Below are 20,552 nucleotides of genomic sequence, written 5' to 3'. Positions count from 1 at the left end.
AAATTTCCCAAATCGAAAATTGTTTTCCGATGTCAGAAATTTTAAAATTGCATGAAACGTCGAGATATAATATTATCTCAAAATCAAAAAATCGACTTTGTGGGACTTAGTAAAATTTTGATATTTTAATGTCCCAGAAAGTCGATTTATAAATTTTTTTTTCGAGTTGACACTAAATCTCGACGTTTCATGCAATTCTATGACTTTCGGCTTCACAATTTTTTTTCCGATTTCGGAAATTTCATGTACTCGGGGGGAGGGTATGGTGATTTTTCAAGATCTATGAAAATTCCACTAAGACTAAGAAGGGTTTTTGCCTTTCTCTATAGAAAGGTATTGGAATTGGTGGAAAACCGACTTTCAAACGGAGCTTTGGAGACATATAGTGTTATATACCATTCGACTCAGTTTGACGAGATCGGAAAATGTCTGTGTGTGTGTGTGCACTTTTCGAAGATATTTTTACCGCTCAATTTTCTCAGAGATGGCTTGACCGATTTTAACAAATTTATGCTCGTTTGAAAGCTACTGTCGTGTCATTGATCAAGTTCGAAGATCAAATGGCTGTGACATCTGGTTCCGGAGATATAATGGTATAAGTGACGTAACCGTCAAAATGTGTTGTTTATTACTGCGTAACTTTCTCGTAGAGGGCTTAACCGTTTTTAACAACCCTAGATTCGTTTGAAAGCTATTGTTAGGCCATTGGTCAAGTTTGAAAATCAAAAGGCTGTGACTTCTGGTTCCGGAGATATGATGGTATGAGTGATGTAACCGACAAAACACGTTGATTTTACCGCTCTTATATATTTACAAGGGTGCCAATATTTCGGAATCAACTCCAATTTCGTTAAGCTCTAGTGTCCAAAGCACCCCGAAAAAAGTTCTCATGCTAAATTTGAGCTAAATCGGACATGGGTAAGGGGTGCTGACCAGCTGTTATAGTTTGAAATTTTTCGATCTTGGAAAAGCATCATAAGGAGAGGAGTACATGAAATTTCCGAAATCGAAAATTTTTTTTGATGCCTAAAATATTAAAATTGCATGAATCGTCAAGATTTAGTGTTATCTCGAAAACAATTTTTTTTTAGAAAACCGACTTTCAGGTACTTGGAAAATTGTTGATATTTGTTCAAGATGAGACTAAATCTCGACGTTTCATGCGATTCTAAGACTTTTGGCATCAAAAATTTTTTTTTCGAAAATTTCATGTACTCCCCCCTGTGGTGATTTTTCAAGATCTATTAAAATTCCACTAGGTGGACTTAGAATGGTTTTAGCGTTTCTCTATTGAAAGTTATTAGAATTGCTGGAAAAACCGACTTTCGAAAGGAGCCTCGGAGACCCATAGTGTTGTATACTATTCGACTCAGTTCGACGAGATCGGAAAATGTCAGTGTGTGTATGTGAGAATGTGTTTTTTTACAAGGAAATTTACTTTACGCACGGAGTCTGGGACTCTCCACAGTACAATTCAACTGGTAATTGGAACTACCCAATAAAACACCTTGGATCTCCAACCTTACCTCCCCGGCACCACCGCTAGGTATTGCTTCGGTGTGGAAGGCTATTGATGCTCACAGCACCCTCCCAGATTTATGCAGAATGGGGATCAGCATCCTTCTCTCGAGGGATCGACCAGTTGGTTGACGAGGTCGGTCCAGTGATGCCGGTTGGAAGGTAACTTCCGGTTCACAGGCTCCTCGACGACCAAAAACTGATACTACGTCCAGGGCTGGCAATAATCAACTCAGTACTTCATCATCACCGAGTTCAACTCACCTGCCAATCGGCTTCAGAAGCATCGCTGAACGAGTTGAGTAACTGGGTAACCATTTGTGTAGAGAAAACATCGTCTCAACATCGTAGTGTCAAGCAATCAGCAGATGAGCGCTGAGTGCACATCAAATATTAGAACCCACTGAGAGACGATTTGTGGGTTGTGATTTGATGTGTATTTACATCAACACATTGAATCAGATTCTTATGACACTGTCTCGCTTGTATTTCCCATCCACCAGAGTTGCCATGGGCGGCCAACATTCGAATCGATGCTATTTGTATTAAATTCTCAAGACATGTTCTCGTATGCTTGAAAACGCATTTGGTTCAGTAGCCAGTTGTGTTTAGCTCGAGACATGAAATTCAATCGTTTATGGTATACATCACGCTACGGTTCGACATTTGTTTTCGTACATTAATGCTCGTGTTCGTTTTGAGTACCAGCAAAAACAAAATCGAAAATCTGGGTTGTGTTGGCAGCTCTGTGGTTTAAGCATACACTCACCGATGTAGCTCGGTACGGTGATGCCAAACTCAGTACTCACTTTTTAAAACTAGAAATAAGAGTTAAATGCTATGAAATCAAAACTGAGAACCATCAATACCATCATAATTTGATGTCAGCGGTGCTCTGTATAGGTGAGTGTGTTTGTTTAGATCAGCGATAATTTTCATCTTTACCATCATTTTCCGGATTGCATCGTAAATCATGAGGTGAGCTGATGAATAGAAAAAATCTAATCTTATGAGCGTGGTTTTGCAACCCTTGGCTACGTCGCGAAACTACTCGACTAGTCTCCGCCAAAAGATCAAGTCTACACCGACGTAGGGTTCCCCGACGAGGGAAGTCCTTCCGAAGCGACGATTACGGTACACTTCTATGACCCGACCGAAAGGATGCCAAAGTCGATCCAATGATTCCAGTTGAAGCATGACTTCCGGTTCACTGGCGCTCAGACGATCCGAACGGTACCACGCGACGGTCTACTCATCTAGTCCCCGACAAAGGATCTAGACTACTCCGACGGAGAGTTCCCCAGCGAAGGAGATTCCCCCGACACCGAGTCCTCTCTTACACCACACGGGACACCCGAAGGAGTGCCGAGGTCGGTCCGGTGATTCTGGTTTCGCTGGCGCCTCGACGAGTCGAATCGGTGTTTTGGCGACTACTCGACTAGCCCCCGCCGAAGGATCTAGCCTACACCGACGGAGAGTTCCCCGACGAAGGAGGCTCGCCCGAAGCCGACGCTTTCGATACCCGTCAACGCCCGACCGAGAGGAGTCCTGGGTCGATCCAGTGATTCCGGTTGGAGGATATCTTCCGGTTCACTGGCGCCCTGACGACCTAGCGGTAATACGCCACGATCTACTCGTCTACTCCCCGACGAAGGATCTAGACTACCATTCTCCATCCTCATCGCCGCTGATCGAACTCCTTGCATCCTTCTTCTAGCTCTGAGGCAGGATGCGCGAAGGTGTGCAATTTGCTCGATCGTCCAGTAGACCGGTGGCCTGTTGGTCCTCGGTTGAACCTTTCTAGGCATGGTTGCGCACACGCCCGTTACAAGATAGCGACCAACTCGTCCCCTCTCTGGTTTACGTTGTGCTATTAAAATTCAAGGGCAGAGCAAAACGTTTCGCGGTCGAAGTTATCAACCTTCCACGCTAGAGTTTTTGGAGTATTACTCCTCCTTGTGCTTCTTGCCAAATGACCGATCGTGTAGCGAATGGTTAGATGGTCGCTATGGATGTAGCCTTCATCAACTCTCCAATTAAGATCTTCGGCTAGGCCGGGACTACAGAAAGCCAGGTCGATAAATGACTCGACTCCGTTCCGCTGGACTTTTCAGTCCATCATTCGCTAACACGACGTCTAACTTTTCGAGGGCCTCCAGTAGCGTCTGTTCTCTCCTATTTGTAAAGCGGCTGCCCCAAGCCTTTGCCGAGGCGTTGAAGTCTCCGACTATCACCGCCGGCTACCGACCCACCAGGTCTGCGGTCAACCTGTCGACCATCCGAGTGAACTGGTCGATTGACCATCTCGGTGGAGCGTAGCAGCTACAATAGTACACTCCATGCAACATGCAACGTGGCGATCTTTCACATGCATACGCCTTGTGCCACTCGCCGCCGCAATGCTTGCAGAGGTTGCTCCAATCTGGGCCTTTGCAGTCACACGACTTGTGGCCAGGTATGAAACACCTGAAGCAAATGTCCACAACCGACGGTTGGTAAGCGGTCACTGGGCATACCGTCCATCCGACCTTTAGCCTGCCCACCTTTAGGACCTTATAAGCATCCGTAGCCGATAGCTTCAATGTAGCTATCTGGGTGCCCTGTGGTTATTTCCTCATGCGGATGGATTCACGTGGGACATCCACACCTCCTTGATCCTTGATGGCCATGGCAAGTTCTTCATCCAACCGTTTGCACTGGAGTTCAACCTCACTACGCAGGGCTCTAACTTCGGCCGTGTCGCCCAAGACTTTTTGGGCCAGCGCAACAAGCTCCATTCCGCCTACCTGTGCCCCCTATTTTAGCTCAAGCAGCATCTCTCCCGTTTTCGTGCGACGGATGCTGCGAACCTTTTTGCCAAGTTCGGCTAGCCTTGCCTCACTCCGCATGGCCTAGAGCACATCGGTGTTCTTTTCTTTGTCGGCCTTAACCAACAAATCCTCGACTTTGTCCCTAACCCTCCTCCCGGGAATGGGCCCAGCATCTTTTTGGACCCTTTTCTTCTTGGCGACCTTCAGTCATGGTTGCTCTGGCTGATTCTCGCCGGGTTCACTTTCATGGCTCGGATCCGGGGTCAAACGCCGAGGTTTGGATTGAGCCCCTCACCACGTTCCTTCGCCCCATAATTTCCGCCATGATCTTTACTCCTTTTGGACTTGAGAGTCAGGCGTTTACTACCTGGCACGCTTCCGGCGCTTTTTATTCCGCTCAATCGTGAGCCGAAGCGCATAGTCGACCGCATCTTAGCTTCAATCGCTATCGAAGGTGAAGGGCTCTGTTTGAAAACACCTCTTCGACCTTCCGCCACAATCTAGCGGCACTATCGACGTCTCTTGGTCACTTTTAGCAACGTTCACGGCACGTAGTGTTCACCTTCAGCTCCTTTCTGGTGTTTATTTTCTCCTGCGTAAATTCGATTATCGCGTCGAATTGTTCTATAACCGCTGTCATAATCGGCTTGACTATTTCATTCCCTTGCTCCCGGGGCTCAGGCTGGTCCACTGATTTGAAGGAGTCATTGCTGTCGCTCGTCCCCTCAGCTACAACTTCGCTCTCCTCTCTCGCACCCGTTCTGTATGGATACCTCCTCAAACCCCCTCTAGCGAAAGAGTTTATCTCCTTGCTCGACGCCGATGTTGATGGTGTAAGACTCATTTTATATGGGTCTCCTTTACGGCTACCGTCAAACTCAGCCGAAAGTAGTCACTATCATGATCCCATGGTTACCTATGCGGTGCAGTGAGGCCATGCGAGGGTTGACCAAATATGTGTGTGTGTGTGCACTTTTCGAAAATATTTTTACCGCTCAATTTTTTCAGAGATGGCTGAACAGATTTTAACAAACTTATGCTCGTTTGAAAGCTACTGTCGGGCCATTGATCAAGTTCGAAGATCAATTGGCTGTGACTTCTGGTTCCAGAGATATAATGGTATAAGTGACGTAACCGACAAAATGTGTTGTGTTATACCGCGCACGTTTCTCGGAGATGGCTTAACCGATTCGAACAAGTCTAGAGCCGTTTGAAATTTATCGTTATGCCAATGATCAAGTTCGAAGGTCAAATGGCTGTGACTTCTAGTTCCGGAGATATAATGGTATAAGTGACGCTACCGACAAAATGGGTTGTCTTTTACCGCGCATGTGTCTCGGAAATGGCTCAACCAATTTTAACAAGGTTAGGGCCGTTTGGAAGCTATCGTTAGGCCATTGATCAAGTTCGAAGATCAAATGGTTGTGACCTCTGGTTCCGGAAATATGATGGTATAAGTAACGTAACCGACAAAACACGTTGATTTTTACCGATCTTATAAAAAGGGGGCTAATATTTTTGGATCACCTCTAATTTCATAAAGCTCTAATGATCAAAAGCTTAAGCACCTTGTAAAACGTCCTCATGCAAAATTTTAGCTAAATCGGACGTGGGTAAGGAGTGTTAAAGTTTGAAAATTAAAAAATGTTATCTCAAAAAAAAAATTTTTTTAAATCGACTATCAGTACATAGAAAAATTTTGATATTTTTTCCGGATGAAACATAATCTCGACGTTTCATGCAATTCTAAGACTTTTGGCATAAAACTTTTGTTTTCGATTTAGAAAATTTTATGTACTCCCCGCTATGGTGATTTTTCAAGACCTATGAAAATTCCTCTTAGTGAACTAAGAATGCCTGGAAACCCGACTTTCTAACGGAGCCGCATAGACCCATAGTGTTATATACCATTCGACTCAGTTCGACGAGATCGAACAAACTTGATCAAGTTTGAAGACCAAATGGCTGTGACTTTTGGTTCCGGAGATATGATTGTATAAGTGACGTAACCGACAAAACACGTTGATTTTTACCGCTCTTATATATATAAGGGTGCCAAAATTTTGGGATCACCTCTATTTTCGTTAAGTTCTAGTGCTCAAAAGTTTAAGCACCTCGAAAAAAGCCTTCATGCAAAATTTGAATTTGATTTTTGTTGATGCCAAAACTCTTAAAACTGCATAAATCATCGAAATTTAGTGTCATCTCGAAAAAATTTTTTTTGAAAAAATCAACTTTCTGGGACTTTTAGTCCCAAAAAGTCGATTTTTTCAAAAAATTTTTTTTCGAGATGACACTAAATCTCTACGTTTCATGCAATTCTAAGCCTTTTGGCATCAAAAATTTTTTTTCGATTTCGAAAATTTCATGTACTCCCCCCTATGGTGATTTTTCAAGATATATGAAAATTTCACTAAGTGGACTAAGAAGGCTTTTTGCCTTTCTCTATAGAAAGGTATTAGAATTGCTGGAAAAATCGACTTTCGAACGGAGCCTCGGAGACCCATAGTGTTATATACCATTCGACTCAGTTCGTCGAGATCGGAAAATGTCTGTGTGTGTATGTGTGTGTGTGTATGTGTGTACACTTTTCGAAGATATTTGAACGCGCTCAATTTTCTCAGAGATGGCTGAACCGATTTAAACAAACTTGAGCTCGTTTGAAAGCTACTGTCGGGCCATTGATCAAGTTCGAAGATCAAATGGCTGTGACTTTTGGTTCCGGAGATATGATTGTATAAGTGACGTAATCGACAAAAAGCGTTGTATTTGAACGCGCTCAATGTTCTCAGAGATGGCTGAACCGATTTCAACAAACTTGGGCTCGTTTGAAAGCTACTATCGGATCATTGATCAAGTTCGAAGATCAAATGGCTGTGACTTTTGGTTCCGGAGATATGATTGTATAAGTGACGTAACCGACAAAAAGCGTTGTATTTGAACGCGCTCAATTTTCTCAGAGATGGCTGAACCGATTTTAACAAACTTTTGTTCGTTTGAATGCTACTGGCGGGCCATTGATCAAGTTCGAAGATCAAATGGCTGTGACTTTTGGTTCCGGAGATATGATTGTATAAGTGACGTAACCGATAAAACACGTTGATTTTTACCGCTCTTATATATATAAGGGTGCCAAAATTTTGGGATCACCTCTATTTTCGTTAAGTTCTAGTGCTCAAAAGTTTAAGCACCTCGAAAAAAGCCTTCATGCAAAATTTGACCTAAATCGGACATGCTTAAGGGGTGCTGCCCGGTGGTAAAGGTTTGACAATTTTCGATCTTGAAAAAGCACCATAGGGGGGAGTACATGAAATTTCCAAAATCGAAAATTTTTGTTGATGCCAAAACTCTTAAAACTGCATAAAACATCGAAATTTAGTGTCATCTCAAAAAAAAATTTTTTTTGAAAAAATCAACTTTCTGGGACTAAGAAAAATTTTCATATTTTTTCTAAGTCCCAAAAAGTCGACTTTTTCAGAAAATTTTATTTATGAGATGACACTAAAGCTCGACGTTTCATGCAATTCTAAGCCTTTTGGCATCAAATTTTTTTTTTCGATTTCGAAAATTTCATGTACTCCCCCTATGGTGATTTTTCAAGATATATGAAAACTTCACTAAGTGGACTAAGAAGGCTTTTTGCCTTTCTCTATAGAAAGGTATTAGAATTGCTGGAAAAATCGACTTTCGAACGGAGCCTCGGAGACCCATAGTGTTATATACCATTCGACTCAGTTCGTCGAGATCGGAAAATGTCTGTGTGTGTATGTGTGTGTGTGTGTATGTGTGTGCACTTTTCGAAGATATTTGAACGCGCTCAATTTTCTCAGAGATGGCTGAACCGATTTAAACAAACTTGAGCTCGTTTGAAAGCTACTGTCGGGCCATTGATCAAGTTCGAAGATCAAATGACTGTGACTTTTGGTTCCGGAGATATGATTGTATAAGTGACGTAATCGACAAAAAGCGTTGTATTTGAACGCGCTCAATGTTCTCAGAGATGGCTGAACCGATTTCAACCAACTTGGGCTCGTTTGAAAGCTACTATCGGATCATTGATCAAGTTCGAAGATCAAATGGCTGTGACTTTTGGTTCCGGAGATATGATTGTATAAGTGACGTAACCGACAAAAAGCGTTGTATTTGAACGCGCTCAATTTTCTCAGAGATGGCTGATTCGATTTTAACAACCTTGGGCTCGTTTGAAAGCTACTGTCGGGCCATTGATCAAGTTCGAAGATCAAATGGCTGTGACTTTTGGTTCCGGAGATATGATTGTATAAGTGACGTAACCGACAAAATACGTTGATTTTCACCTCTCATATATATAAGGGTGCCAAAATTTTGGGATCAACTCTATTTTCGTAAAGTTCTAGTGCTCAAAAGTTTAAGCACCTCGAAAAAAGCCTTCATGCAAAATTTGACCTAAATCGGACATGCTTAAGGGGTGCTGCCCGGTGGTAATGGTTTGACAATTTTCGATCTTGAAAAAGCACCATAGGGGGGAGTACATGAAATTTCCAAAATCGAAAATTTTTGTTGATGCCAAAACTCTTAAAACTGCATAAAACATCGAAATTTAGTGTCATCTCAAAAAAAATTTTTTTTGAAAAAATCAACTTTCTGGGACTAAGAAAAATTTTCATATTTTTTCTAAGTCCCAAAAAGTCGACTTTTTCAGAAAATTTTATTTATGAGATGACACTAAAGCTCGACGTTTCATGCAATTCTAAGCCTTTTGGCATCAAAATTTTTTTTTCGATTTCGAAAATTTCATGTACTCCCCCTATGGTGATTTTTCAAGATATATGAAAACTTCACTAAGTGGACTAAGAAGGCTTTTTGCCTTTCTCTATAGAAAGGTATTAGAATTGCTGGAAAAATCGACTTTCGAACGGAGCCTCGGAGACCCATAGTGTTATATACCATTCGACTCAGTTCGTCGAGATCGGAAAATGTCTGTGTGTGTGTGTGTGTGTGTATGTGTGTGTGTGTGTATGTGTGTGCACTTTTCGAAGATATTTGAACGCGCTCAATTTTCTCAGAGATGGCTGAACCGATTTGAACAAACTTGAGCTCGTTTGAAAGCTACTGTCGGGCCATTGATCAAGTTCGAAGATCAAATGGCTGTGACTTTTGGTTCCGGAGATATGATTGTATAAGTGACGTAACCGACAAAATACGTTGTTTTTTACCGCTCTTATATATATAAGCGCGCTCAATTTTCTCAGAGATGGCTGAACCGATTATAACAAACTTGGGCTCGTTTGAAAGCTACTATCGGATCATTGATCAAGTTTGAAGATCAAATGGCTGTGACTTTTGGTTCCGGAGATATGATTGTATAAGTGACGTAACCGACAAAATACGTTGATTTTTACCGCTCTTATATATATAAGCGCGCTCAATTTTCTCAGAGATGGCTGAACCGATTATAACAAACTTGGGCTCGTTTGAAAGCTACTGTCGGGCCATTGATCAAGTTTGAAGACCAAATGGCTGTGACTTTTGGTTCCGGAGATATGATTGTATAAGTGACGTAACCGACAAAACACGTTGATTTTTACCGCTCTTATATATATAAGGGTGCCAAAATTTTGGGATCACCTCTATTTTCGTTAGGTTCTAGTGCTCAAAAAATTAAGCACCTCGAAAAAAGCCTTCATGCAAAATTTGACCTAAATCGGACATGCTTAAGGGGTGCTGCCCGGTGGTAAAGGTTTGACAATTTTCGATCTTGAAAAAGCACCATAGGGAGAAGTACATGAAATTTCCAAAATCGAAAATTTTTGTTGATGCCAAAACTCTTAAAACTGCATAAAACATCGAAATTTAGTGTCATCTCAAAAAAAAATTTTTTTGAAAAAATCAACTTTCTGGGACTTAGAAAAATTTTCATATTTTTTCTAAGTCCCAAAAAGTCGACTTTTTCAGAAAATTTTATTTATGAGATGACACTAAATCTCGACGTTTCATGCAATTCTAAGCCTTTTGGCATCAAATTTTTTTTTTCGATTTCGAAAATTTCATGTACTTCCCCTATGGTGATTTCTCAAGATATATGAAAATTTCACTAAGTGGACTAAGAAAGAAGGCTTTTTGCCTTTCTCTATAGAAAGGTATTAGAATTGCTGGAAAAATCGACTTTCGAACGGAGCCTCGGAGACCCATAGTGTTATATACCATTCGACTCAGTTCGTCGAGATCGGAAAATGTCTGTGTGTGTGTGTATGTGTGTGTGTGTGTGTGTGTGTGTGTGTGTATGTGTGTGCACTTTTCGAAGATATTTGAACGCGCTCAATTTTCTCAGATATGGCTGAACCGATTTGAACAAACTTGAGCTCGTTTGAAAGCTACTGTCGGGCCATTGATCAAGTTCGAAGATCAAATGGCTGTGACTTTCGATCTTGAAAAAGCACCATAGGGGGGAGTACATGAAATTTCCAAAATCGAAAATTTTTGTTGATGCCAAAACTCTTAAAACTGCATAAAACATCGAAATTTAGTGTCATCTCAAAAAAATTTTTTTTTTAAAAAATCAACTTTCTGGGACTAAGAAAAATTTTCATATTTTTTCTAAGTCCCAAAAAGTCGACTTTTTCAGAAAATTTTATTTATGAGATGACACTAAAGCTCGACGTTTCATGCAATTCTAAGCCTTTTGGCATCAAAATTTTTTTTTCGATTTCGAAAATTTCATGTACTCCCCCTATGGTGATTTTTCAAGATATATGAAAACTTCACTAAGTGGACTAAGAAGGCTTTTTGCCTTTCTCTATAGAAAGGTATTAGAATTGCTGGAAAAATCGACTTTCGAACGGAGCCTCGGAGACCCATAGTGTTATATACCATTCGACTCAGTTCGTCGAGATCGGAAAATGTCTGTGTGTGTGTGTGTGTATGTGTGTGCACTTTTCGAAGATATTTGAACGCGCTCAATTTTCTCAGAGATGGCTGAACCGATTTGAACAAACTTGAGCTCGTTTGAAAGCTACTGTCGGGCCATTGATCAAGTTCGAAGATCAAATGGCTGTGACTTTTGGTTCCGGAGATATGATTGTATAAGTGACGTAACCGACAAAATACGTTGTTTTTTACCGCTCTTATATATATAAGCGCGCTCAATTTTCTCAGAGATGGCTGAACCGATTATAACAAACTTGGGCTCGTTTGAAAGCTACTATCGGATCATTGATCAAGTTTGAAGATCAAATGGCTGTGACTTTTGGTTCCGGAGATATGATTGTATAAGTGACGTAACCGACAAAATACGTTGATTTTTACCGCTCTTATATATATAAGCGCGCTCAATTTTCTCAGAGATGGCTGAACCGATTATAACAAACTTGGGCTCGTTTGAAAGCTACTGTCGGGCCATTGATCAAGTTTGAAGACCAAATGGCTGTGACTTTTGGTTCCGGAGATATGATTGTATAAGTGACGTAACCGACAAAACACGTTGATTTTTACCGCTCTTATATATATAAGGGTGCCAAAATTTTGGGATCACCTCTATTTTCGTTAGGTTCTAGTGCTCAAAAAATTAAGCACCTCGAAAAAAGCCTTCATGCAAAATTTGACCTAAATCGGACATGCTTAAGGGGTGCTGCCCGGTGGTAAAGGTTTGACAATTTTCGATCTTGAAAAAGCACCATAGGGAGAAGTACATGAAATTTCCAAAATCGAAAATTTTTGTTGATGCCAAAACTCTTAAAACTGCATAAAACATCGAAATTTAGTGTCATCTCAAAAAAAAATTTTTTTGAAAAAATCAACTTTCTGGGACTTAGAAAAATTTTCATATTTTTTCTAAGTCCCAAAAAGTCGACTTTTTCAGAAAATTTTATTTATGAGATGACACTAAATCTCGACGTTTCATGCAATTCTAAGCCTTTTGGCATCAAATTTTTTTTTCGATTTCGAAAATTTCATGTACTTCCCCTATGGTGATTTTTCAAGATATATGAAAATTTCACTAAGTGGACTAAGAAAGAAGGCTTTTTGCCTTTCTCTATAGAAAGGTATTAGAATTGCTGGAAAAATCGACTTTCGAACGGAGCCTCGGAGACCCATAGTGTTATATACCATTCGACTCAGTTCGTCGAGATCGGAAAATGTCTGTGTGTGTGTGTATGTGTGTGTGTGTGTGTGTGTGTGTGTGTGTGTGTGTGTGTGTGTGTGTGTGTGTATGTGTGTGCACTTTTCGAAGATATTTGAACGCGCTCAATTTTCTCAGAGATGGCTGAACCGATTTGAACAAACTTGAGCTCGTTTGAAAGCTACTGTCGGGCCATTGATCAAGTTCGAAGATCAAATGGCTGTGACTTTTGGTTCCGGAGATATGATTGTATAAGTGACGTAACCGACAAAAAGCGTTGTATTTGAACGCGCTCAATTTTCTCATAGATGGCTGAACCGATTTTAACAAACTTGGGCTCGTTTGAAAGCTCCTGCCGGGCCATTGATCAAATTCGAAGATCAAATGGTTGTGACTTTTGGTTCCAGATATAAGATGGTATAAGTGACGTAACCGACAAAACACGTTGATTTTTACCGCTCTTTTATATATATATATATATATATATATATATATATATATATATATATATATATATATATATATATATATATATATATATATATATATATATATATATATATATATATATATATATATAAGGGTGCCAAAATTTTGGGATCAACTTTATTTTCGTAATGTTCTAGTGCTCAAAAGTTTAAGCACCTCGAAAAAAGCCTTCATGCAAAATTTGACCTAAATCGGACATGCTTAAGGGGTGCTGCCCGGTGGTAAAGGTTTGACAATTTTCGATCTTGAAAAAGCACCATAGGGGGGAAGACATGAAATTTTAAAATTCGAAAATTTTTTTTGATGCCAAAACTCTTAAAACTGCATAAAACATCGAAATTTAGTGTCATCTAAAAAAAAATTTTTTTTGAAAAAATCAACTTTCTGGGACTTAAAAAAATTTTCATATTTTTTCTAAGTCCCAAAAAGCCTTTTGGCATCAAAAATTTTATTTTTTGATTTCTAAAATTTCATGTACTCCCCCCTATGGTGATTATTCAAGATATTTGAAAATTTCACTAAGTGGACTTAGAAGGCTTTTTTTTTAGATAAGCATCACTGTTCTCATACAAATAGGCAACGCAAATGTCAAGCACTAGTTTGGAAAAATGATGCTGACTGTGTGACATAAACATTGAAGCATGCTTTTGTGAACTACTCGAATCAATCTGAACCAATTGGTGTCAAAATTAGTATCCGAAATTATTTAATAAAAGCATGAAACATATTTTCATGAGACTGTTATGAAAGAAGAGAAAGGCATTATCACACCACTAGGTGGATTAAGAAGGGTTTTGCCTTTCTCTATAGAAAGGTATTAGAATTGCTGGAAAAACCGACTTTCGAACGGAGCCTCGGAGACCCATAGTGTTAGCGAGGGCTAACGACCATAGAGACTTTTCCGAAACGATAATCCCGAAGAAATAAAACACCTGTGATTTCATTCAACGAAAGATTATAATTTTCCTGTGGAGGAATCATGATTTATGCTGTGAGTTCATGTGTATATATAAATATGTAATTTTTCTTACGTTTAGTATCTCCGAACTGATCAATTAGTAGTTTGTGGTTTGTTACATGTCACGCCTGCTCTGTTAAGGTTAGGCTCGTGCAACTGATCTTACGAATCTAAAGAGTTAATTCTACATTTATTTTCAATCATTCAAATTTCAATCAATTCAAAACATATATAATCTATTGATCGTACCTGATTAAACGGAAATTCAACTAGCTTTATATAAACTGTTATTCACTGCCAATTACTCGAAACTGTGGCTGGACTATTCTTCTCAAAAACAGTAATTATAGTATAGCTTTCATCTAGTCTCTCTTACTTCCTTTCGTGTTTACATTCCAGTGTAGCCAGTGTAGTTTATTTTCAGGTATGACCAAGTTTCGGGGGGCCCGCAATCTTGCATTGCAAAGTTGGTTTACTCACATGAAGGTGCGCTTAAGTATTCACGCCACACTCCCCCCAGGTACGCTGGACACCAGTTCGCTTACACAACGTCGCGCCGCACGTCTAGTATGGCCAACTTGGCAACTGATCGTTCATAAATGCCGGCCGAAGTCCTTACAGTCGCTGATCTTGGTAGACCGTCTCGGCCCGGTTGAGTGCAAATAATTCTCCCCTTTGGCCAGCAGCTCCTAGGAGATTGCGGGTCGACAATCACTACAACATCATCCGGCTGGATCGGTTTCGTATAGTTGAACCATTTCGTACGACGGGTTATTTCTGGCAGATAATCAGTTACCCAACGTGTCCAAAAACGATTTGCTTGAACCTGAGATAATCGCCAGCTTTGACGAAGCACGGAATCAGTATCGACGATAGTGCTTAACGGTTTAACTCCGTTGGATGATCCCAGCAGGAAATGATTCGGGGTCAAAGCAGGCGCTGAATCATCGTCAACGGGAACATGTGTCAACGGTCGAGAGTTTACGACGTTTTCAACTTCTGTTAACACATTTCGCAGAACTTCGTCACTGAGCTTCCGAGCATGCAGAACTACCATCAAGTTCTTTTTAACGCACCCAATCAGTCGTTCCCAACTCCCACCCATACAAGGTGAGATGAAAAAACTGCAACAAAGTAAAACGCCATATTTTTTTCATTTTTTTTTAAATTTTATTGAATGAAAGCAAAAAATGTCGGAAATAACATCAAATTTGAGAATCGGTTTAGATTTGTTCGAATTGGCCACCTTTGGCACGAACTATGGCCTTCAAACGGCCAATGAAACCATCACACGCTGCCCGAAAGTGGCTCTGCGGTATTTTGTCCCATTCTCGGCGAAGCGCTTGCTTGAGATGATCGACACTTTGGTATTTTTTAGTGCCAACCTTGCTTTCCAAAATACCCCAGGCACAATAGTCCAACGGATTGGCATCCGGAGATTTTGGTGGCCATTGTGCGGTGGAAATGAAGCGAGGAACCTCATTTCTTAACCATTCTTGGGTGGCGCGTGCTGAGTGCGATGGTGGTGAGTCCTGTTGGAATGTCCAAGGTCTGCGGCCGAAATGTTTGCGTGCCCAGGGCTTCAGAACTCCCTCCAAAATATTTTCGCGATAGATTTGCGCATTTATTTTGACCCCACGGTCGATGAATACGAGCGGCGAGCGACCATCGGCTGTTATGGCGGCCCACACCATCACCATGGCCGGCTTTTGAGTTCTGGTGGCCAACCGAAGTTGCAAATTTTCAGCTGACCTCTCTGGCAAGTAAACACGATCATTTTGTTTGTTTACAAACTGCTGGATAACGAATGGTTTCTCATCGGAGAAAACCAAATTCGGCAGTTCACCACTTCGGCCAAGCGAAGCAACTCTTTAGCTTTTTCGAGTCTAACTTTTTTTTGCGCATCAGTAAGATCTTGCACTTTTTGGAACTTCAATGGCTTTAGTCCAAGCTCATTTTTCAATATTTGCCGAATGGCATATTGCGATATGTTCAGCTCACGAGCCATTTTTCGGCCACTGCGACGCGGATTTCGTTCAATTCGCTTCTTCACTTTTCGAACCATTTCTGCCGATGTTGCTGTTTTTTTTCGTCCACTTCCTTGACGTCGGGCTACGCTACCAGTATCACGGTAACGAGCGATGGTACGAGACACAAAAGATTTTTTCACTTTTAAATGCTGGAGGGCTCTAACGATAGCCACTTGTGGTTTTCCAGCCAAATGCAAAGCAATCACACTATCACACTTGAATTCCATCACAAATAACTTTTTTTCTGAAAAATTCCCACCAAAATGCTTTTGTGCGCTTGTAAATAATATAATGAGCTGTCACTAGAATAAATCTGACAGCTGTGGGACGAGCGGTTTAGAAATGACAGCAGTCTGAAGTTGGTTGCAGTTTTTTCATCTCACCTTGTATGAGGAGAAGAAGGAGGTAGAAACGTCCAGCTAGTTTCCGCGTCGGTGAATTCTCTCATCAATTCTTCATGGTTGATAGAACCTTCTTCTTCTTTGATAACACGGTTTGCACCGACAAAATTAGTGCCACGATCACTGTAAAAGGTTCTCGGTTTACCTCTCCTTGCCACAAAATTTCTAAGTGCCATTATGCACGAGTCAGAACTAAGTGAGTTCACAACCTCGATGTGAATCGCCCGAACTGTGAGACACGTTGCCAGCATCCCCCAACGCTTTTCTGCTCGACGTCCTATGACGATCTCGTACGGTCCGAAGAAATCGACGCCAACATGCGTGAAAGGGCGCGTGAAGGCATCCAGGCGTGCTGATGGTAAGTTGGCCATGATTGGAACTTGCGGGAGTACTCTGTGGTTCATACATCGCTGACAGTCTCTTTTTACTTTGGAGTATGTCGCACGGAGTTTGGGAATGCTGTATTTCTGGCGAATTTCGTTAATCACGGTCTCGTGATTCTGGTGGTGATATTTTTGGTGATAATGTGCAACGATCAACTTGGTGGTATGGTGGTCACGGGCAGAATTGTCGGATTCTTTGCATCCTCTGTAGCGTAGTCACAGGCGGCGATGCGGCCTCGCATTCTCAAAATCGAATTCTGGTCTATCCACGGTGATTTCTTATAAATTGAACTTGTAGTATGAATCCGCGCTGTAGAATGCTCTAGATCATGTTGTGATTGTTTTAAGACGGTAATTTCGTCTTGATAGGCCTCCTGCTGCGCTTGACGGATTAAATAATGAGTTGAGGAGGATATTTCTTGGCTTGAAAGCGGCCCAACCACGATTGAACTTTTCTGGAGTTTTAGTTTGCAATTGTTCACAAATCTACGTACCAGAGCAACGACATTAACTAACCGGTTCCAAGAAGAAAAGTCGGTAATGCATACCGCGGGCACTGCTGCGACGGAGTGAACTAATACGCTCGGACGTAGTTCTAGCTCTGTAGCCAACGAGTTCTTACACGCAACTGGCCAACATTCGTCTGATTGATAAAGAAATTTAGGGCCGTTAAACCATCTTGCCTTTGAAGTTAAATCAGGAACCCCTTTCCATTTAGTCCCATCGTCTGCTACGTTTAAATCGGTAGGAACGTATCTCCATTCGCTCATCTCTGTCGTCTCCAGTATTTCGCTAACTCGGAATGCCACAAACTGCGAATAACGGCGGTGATCCGACTTGATCCAACATAGTACGTCCTGTGAGTCTGACCAAAATATTTTTCGAGAGAATTTGATAACAAGAGCTTCGGAAACTGATCGAGATAGTCGCGCGCCCACTAACGCTGCTTGGAGCTCAAGTTTGGGCGTTGACATATACTTTAATGGAGCGACTCTAGTTTTCGCGGCAACTAGTCTACACTCAACAATGCCGTCTTGAACGACGCGCAAATAACACGCTGCTGCCATGCCATTGTCGCCAGCATCTACGAACGTGTGGAGTTGAATATTTTCGCCAACAGCATCTGTGTGGCTGAAGTAGCACCGAGGAATACTAATTTCTTCGACTCTTGGAAGCACTTGAAGCCATTTCTGCCACTTTTCGAACAGTGTGTTGTCGATTCGGTCGTCCCAATCAATTCCGGCACGCCAAACATCTTGGAGGATGACTTTTAAGTACATGAGAAAATGTGCGATCAGTCCAAGAGGATCGAAAATAGACATCAGGACACGCAGCATATCCCTTTTTGTTGGATGAATTTCACCTTCTAGCAGAGCACGACCATAACGATTCCAACCAATCTTATACGTGAATGTATCCGAAGAAGTACACCACCACATGCCGAGAACCTTTTCTGTAGAAAATTCAGGAGAGAGGTCAAGGCTCTTCTCCTCCGTCCGTTTCTCTTGTAACGCCTTAGTAACCTGTTCGGAGTTGCTTATCCAGTTACGGATCTCGAATCCGCCATCGGCATGTATTTGCTTTACCTGTTTAGCGAGTTCAATTGCTTGCTGATGCGTCGCAACACTAACCAGCATATCGTCGACGTAGTGGCGTTTCTGGATCACTTCAACAGCATCTGGAAACTTCGCTATGAATCGATCGGCGTTTAAATTTTTTATAAAATGCGCCGTACTAGGGGAGCAACACGCTCCGAACGTCATGACCTTTAGGATGTAAACAACTACTTCACCGTTATCGTCGTACCAGAGGAAACGCTGACATTGCTGATCTTCAGCTCGTATAAGAACTTGCAAAAACATTTCACGTACGTCTCCGGTCAGCGCGATCTTGCCTTCCCGAAATCGGATCAGTATGTTGAACAGATCACAGAGCAAATCAGGCCCTTTCAATAGAACCGAGTTCAGTGTTACTCCGTAGGCTGCTGCAGCCGCGTCCCATACCATACGGATTTTCCCAGGTTTGTGGATATTAGTCACCGGGAATATTGGCAAATACCAGACTCGCGGGAAAGCTTGATTTAGTTCTTGCTCCGTAAGTTTTCTCGCGTATCCCTTTGTAACAAGGTCGGTGATTTTTTGATTCAGAGTTTCAGCCAGTTCTGGATCCTTATCCATCCGTTTTTTCAGGCATTGCAGCCGCCGTAGAGCCATAGGATAGCTGTCTGGCAAACGAACGTTTCCATAGCGCCACAACAGGCCAGTTTCATAACGATCTCCTTTGAATACGGTACAAGTTTGAAGCAATGATCGTGCTCGCTCGTCCTCTGCAGAGAGAAGAATTCTTTTCGGCTGAGTAACACCAAGACCATCGATTGTGAAATATTCTTTCATCGCTTTGTGGAGATCTTCATCCGTTGATGATTTACAAGAACACACATGGAATACGGAATGTACGAGGCTTGAAGCTTCGTCTGAATTGCCCCCTCCGCACACAGTCCACCCTAACCGGGTTTTAACGGCTACTGGCTGATGTGGAGTTCCTTCACGACTCTTTCGTACTAAACTCAAATGTTGATGCTTGATTCCAATCAAAATCCTTGGACGAATGTCTCGGTACGAAGCAATTGGCAGGCCACTGAGATGTGGGTACCGCGTAGTTAGCTCTTCTATATTCATAGTTTGCGGGGGAAGAAGCAGTTCTTTAACTGTGCGTACACCGTGTAAACTATACCTCCTAAACGGCTCATGTTTGGAGGCTACTTCCAGTCGGACACTCCTTGAACGTTCCTCACGGCGTGTAGCTCCTCCTGTCCAACGTAAACACAAGGGTTCTATATTTCCTTCAAGTTGTAAGTCATCTGCCAAATCGCTATCAAGTAGTGTAAGCTCCGATCCGTCATCAAGAAACGCAAATGTTTGAACTGAACGTTGCTTTCCATGAAGCACTACCGGTAAATAGCGGAATAAAGCGTTGTTAGATGAAACCTGATGAGTGTGACATCCATGTTCCGATGTACTAGAGTTTGATTTGGGAAGATCGTCACGCTTAGTTGGAGAAATTTGATCACAAGAATTCGAAGAGACTGCCTGAGGCGATGTCGTGTGTTTCAGATCATTGTGTAGCAGCTCGTGGTGTTTTAGTTCGCAACCGTTTTTGCCACACATCCTGGTCTGACAACCTCCTTTATGCTGACGTAGGCATCTACGGCAAAGCCCCAGGTCTCGAACGGTTGACCAACGGGAATCACGAGAGAATTCTAGAAATCGTCTGCATTTGGCGATCGACTTACAGTTTCCTTTGCATACCAGACAACAATTGGTCGGTGGTTTCGCGTTGGATAACACTGCTGGCTGATGATCTGGAGACAGCTGTTCAGAATGCGCATTGAGATATGAGTTACTTTTTCTGATTGCTCGTGAGTCATTGCGTGTATTCTTGATTTCAGGAATGATACTTGAGAATGTAACTGCACTGGCTGCTTCGGCAAGTGAGTACAACCAGTTACTGAAGGATGGAAGATTGATTATGGGAAGCGACCGTCTGTACCTGTCCGGGCCCAGTTTAATTTTATTGACGCTGGAAGCTTGTTTACTAATTGATGAAGAAAGGTTACATTATAAAAATATTCTTCGAGTCCGCAAGCATCGACTGTAGCACAGAAGTTTTCAACGTTGACGGCGAAATCCACGAGAGTTTCGAGCTTGTCCTCCTTTAGAGCTGGCATAGAGTTGATCTTGGATATCATCGAACTCACAATTACCTCCGGTTGCCCAAAGAGCATCTTTAGCGTAGACATTACACCGTTTACATTGGAAGGATGCATCAATCTGCACCTTACCGCTTCATAAGCGCGGCCTTTGAG

General features: G+C 41.8%; 1 protein-coding gene across 1 annotated transcript; it reads right to left on the bottom strand.

Annotated features, from left to right (window-relative positions):
• Window positions 1-16,839: 16,839 nt before the first annotated feature.
• On the bottom strand, window positions 16,840-19,854 carry LOC131428940 (uncharacterized). Its single transcript, XM_058592999.1, has one exon. It carries the CDS (start codon window positions 19,852-19,854, stop codon window positions 16,840-16,842), a length of 3,015 nt encoding a protein of 1,004 aa, XP_058448982.1.
• Between the last annotated feature and the right edge of the window lie 698 nt (window positions 19,855-20,552).

Source organism: Malaya genurostris, chromosome 2, assembly GCF_030247185.1.
Source record: "Malaya genurostris strain Urasoe2022 chromosome 2, Malgen_1.1, whole genome shotgun sequence".
Lineage (NCBI taxonomy): Eukaryota > Metazoa > Arthropoda > Insecta > Diptera > Culicidae > Malaya > Malaya genurostris.
This window is presented reverse-complemented; position numbering and strand designations above follow the sequence as displayed.

Bases quoted from the DNA above. Each gene is read 5' to 3' on its own strand.
- LOC131428940 (XM_058592999.1), bottom strand. From the start codon at position 19,854: ATGTGTGGCAAAAACGGTTGCGAACTAAAACACCACGAGCTGCTACAC.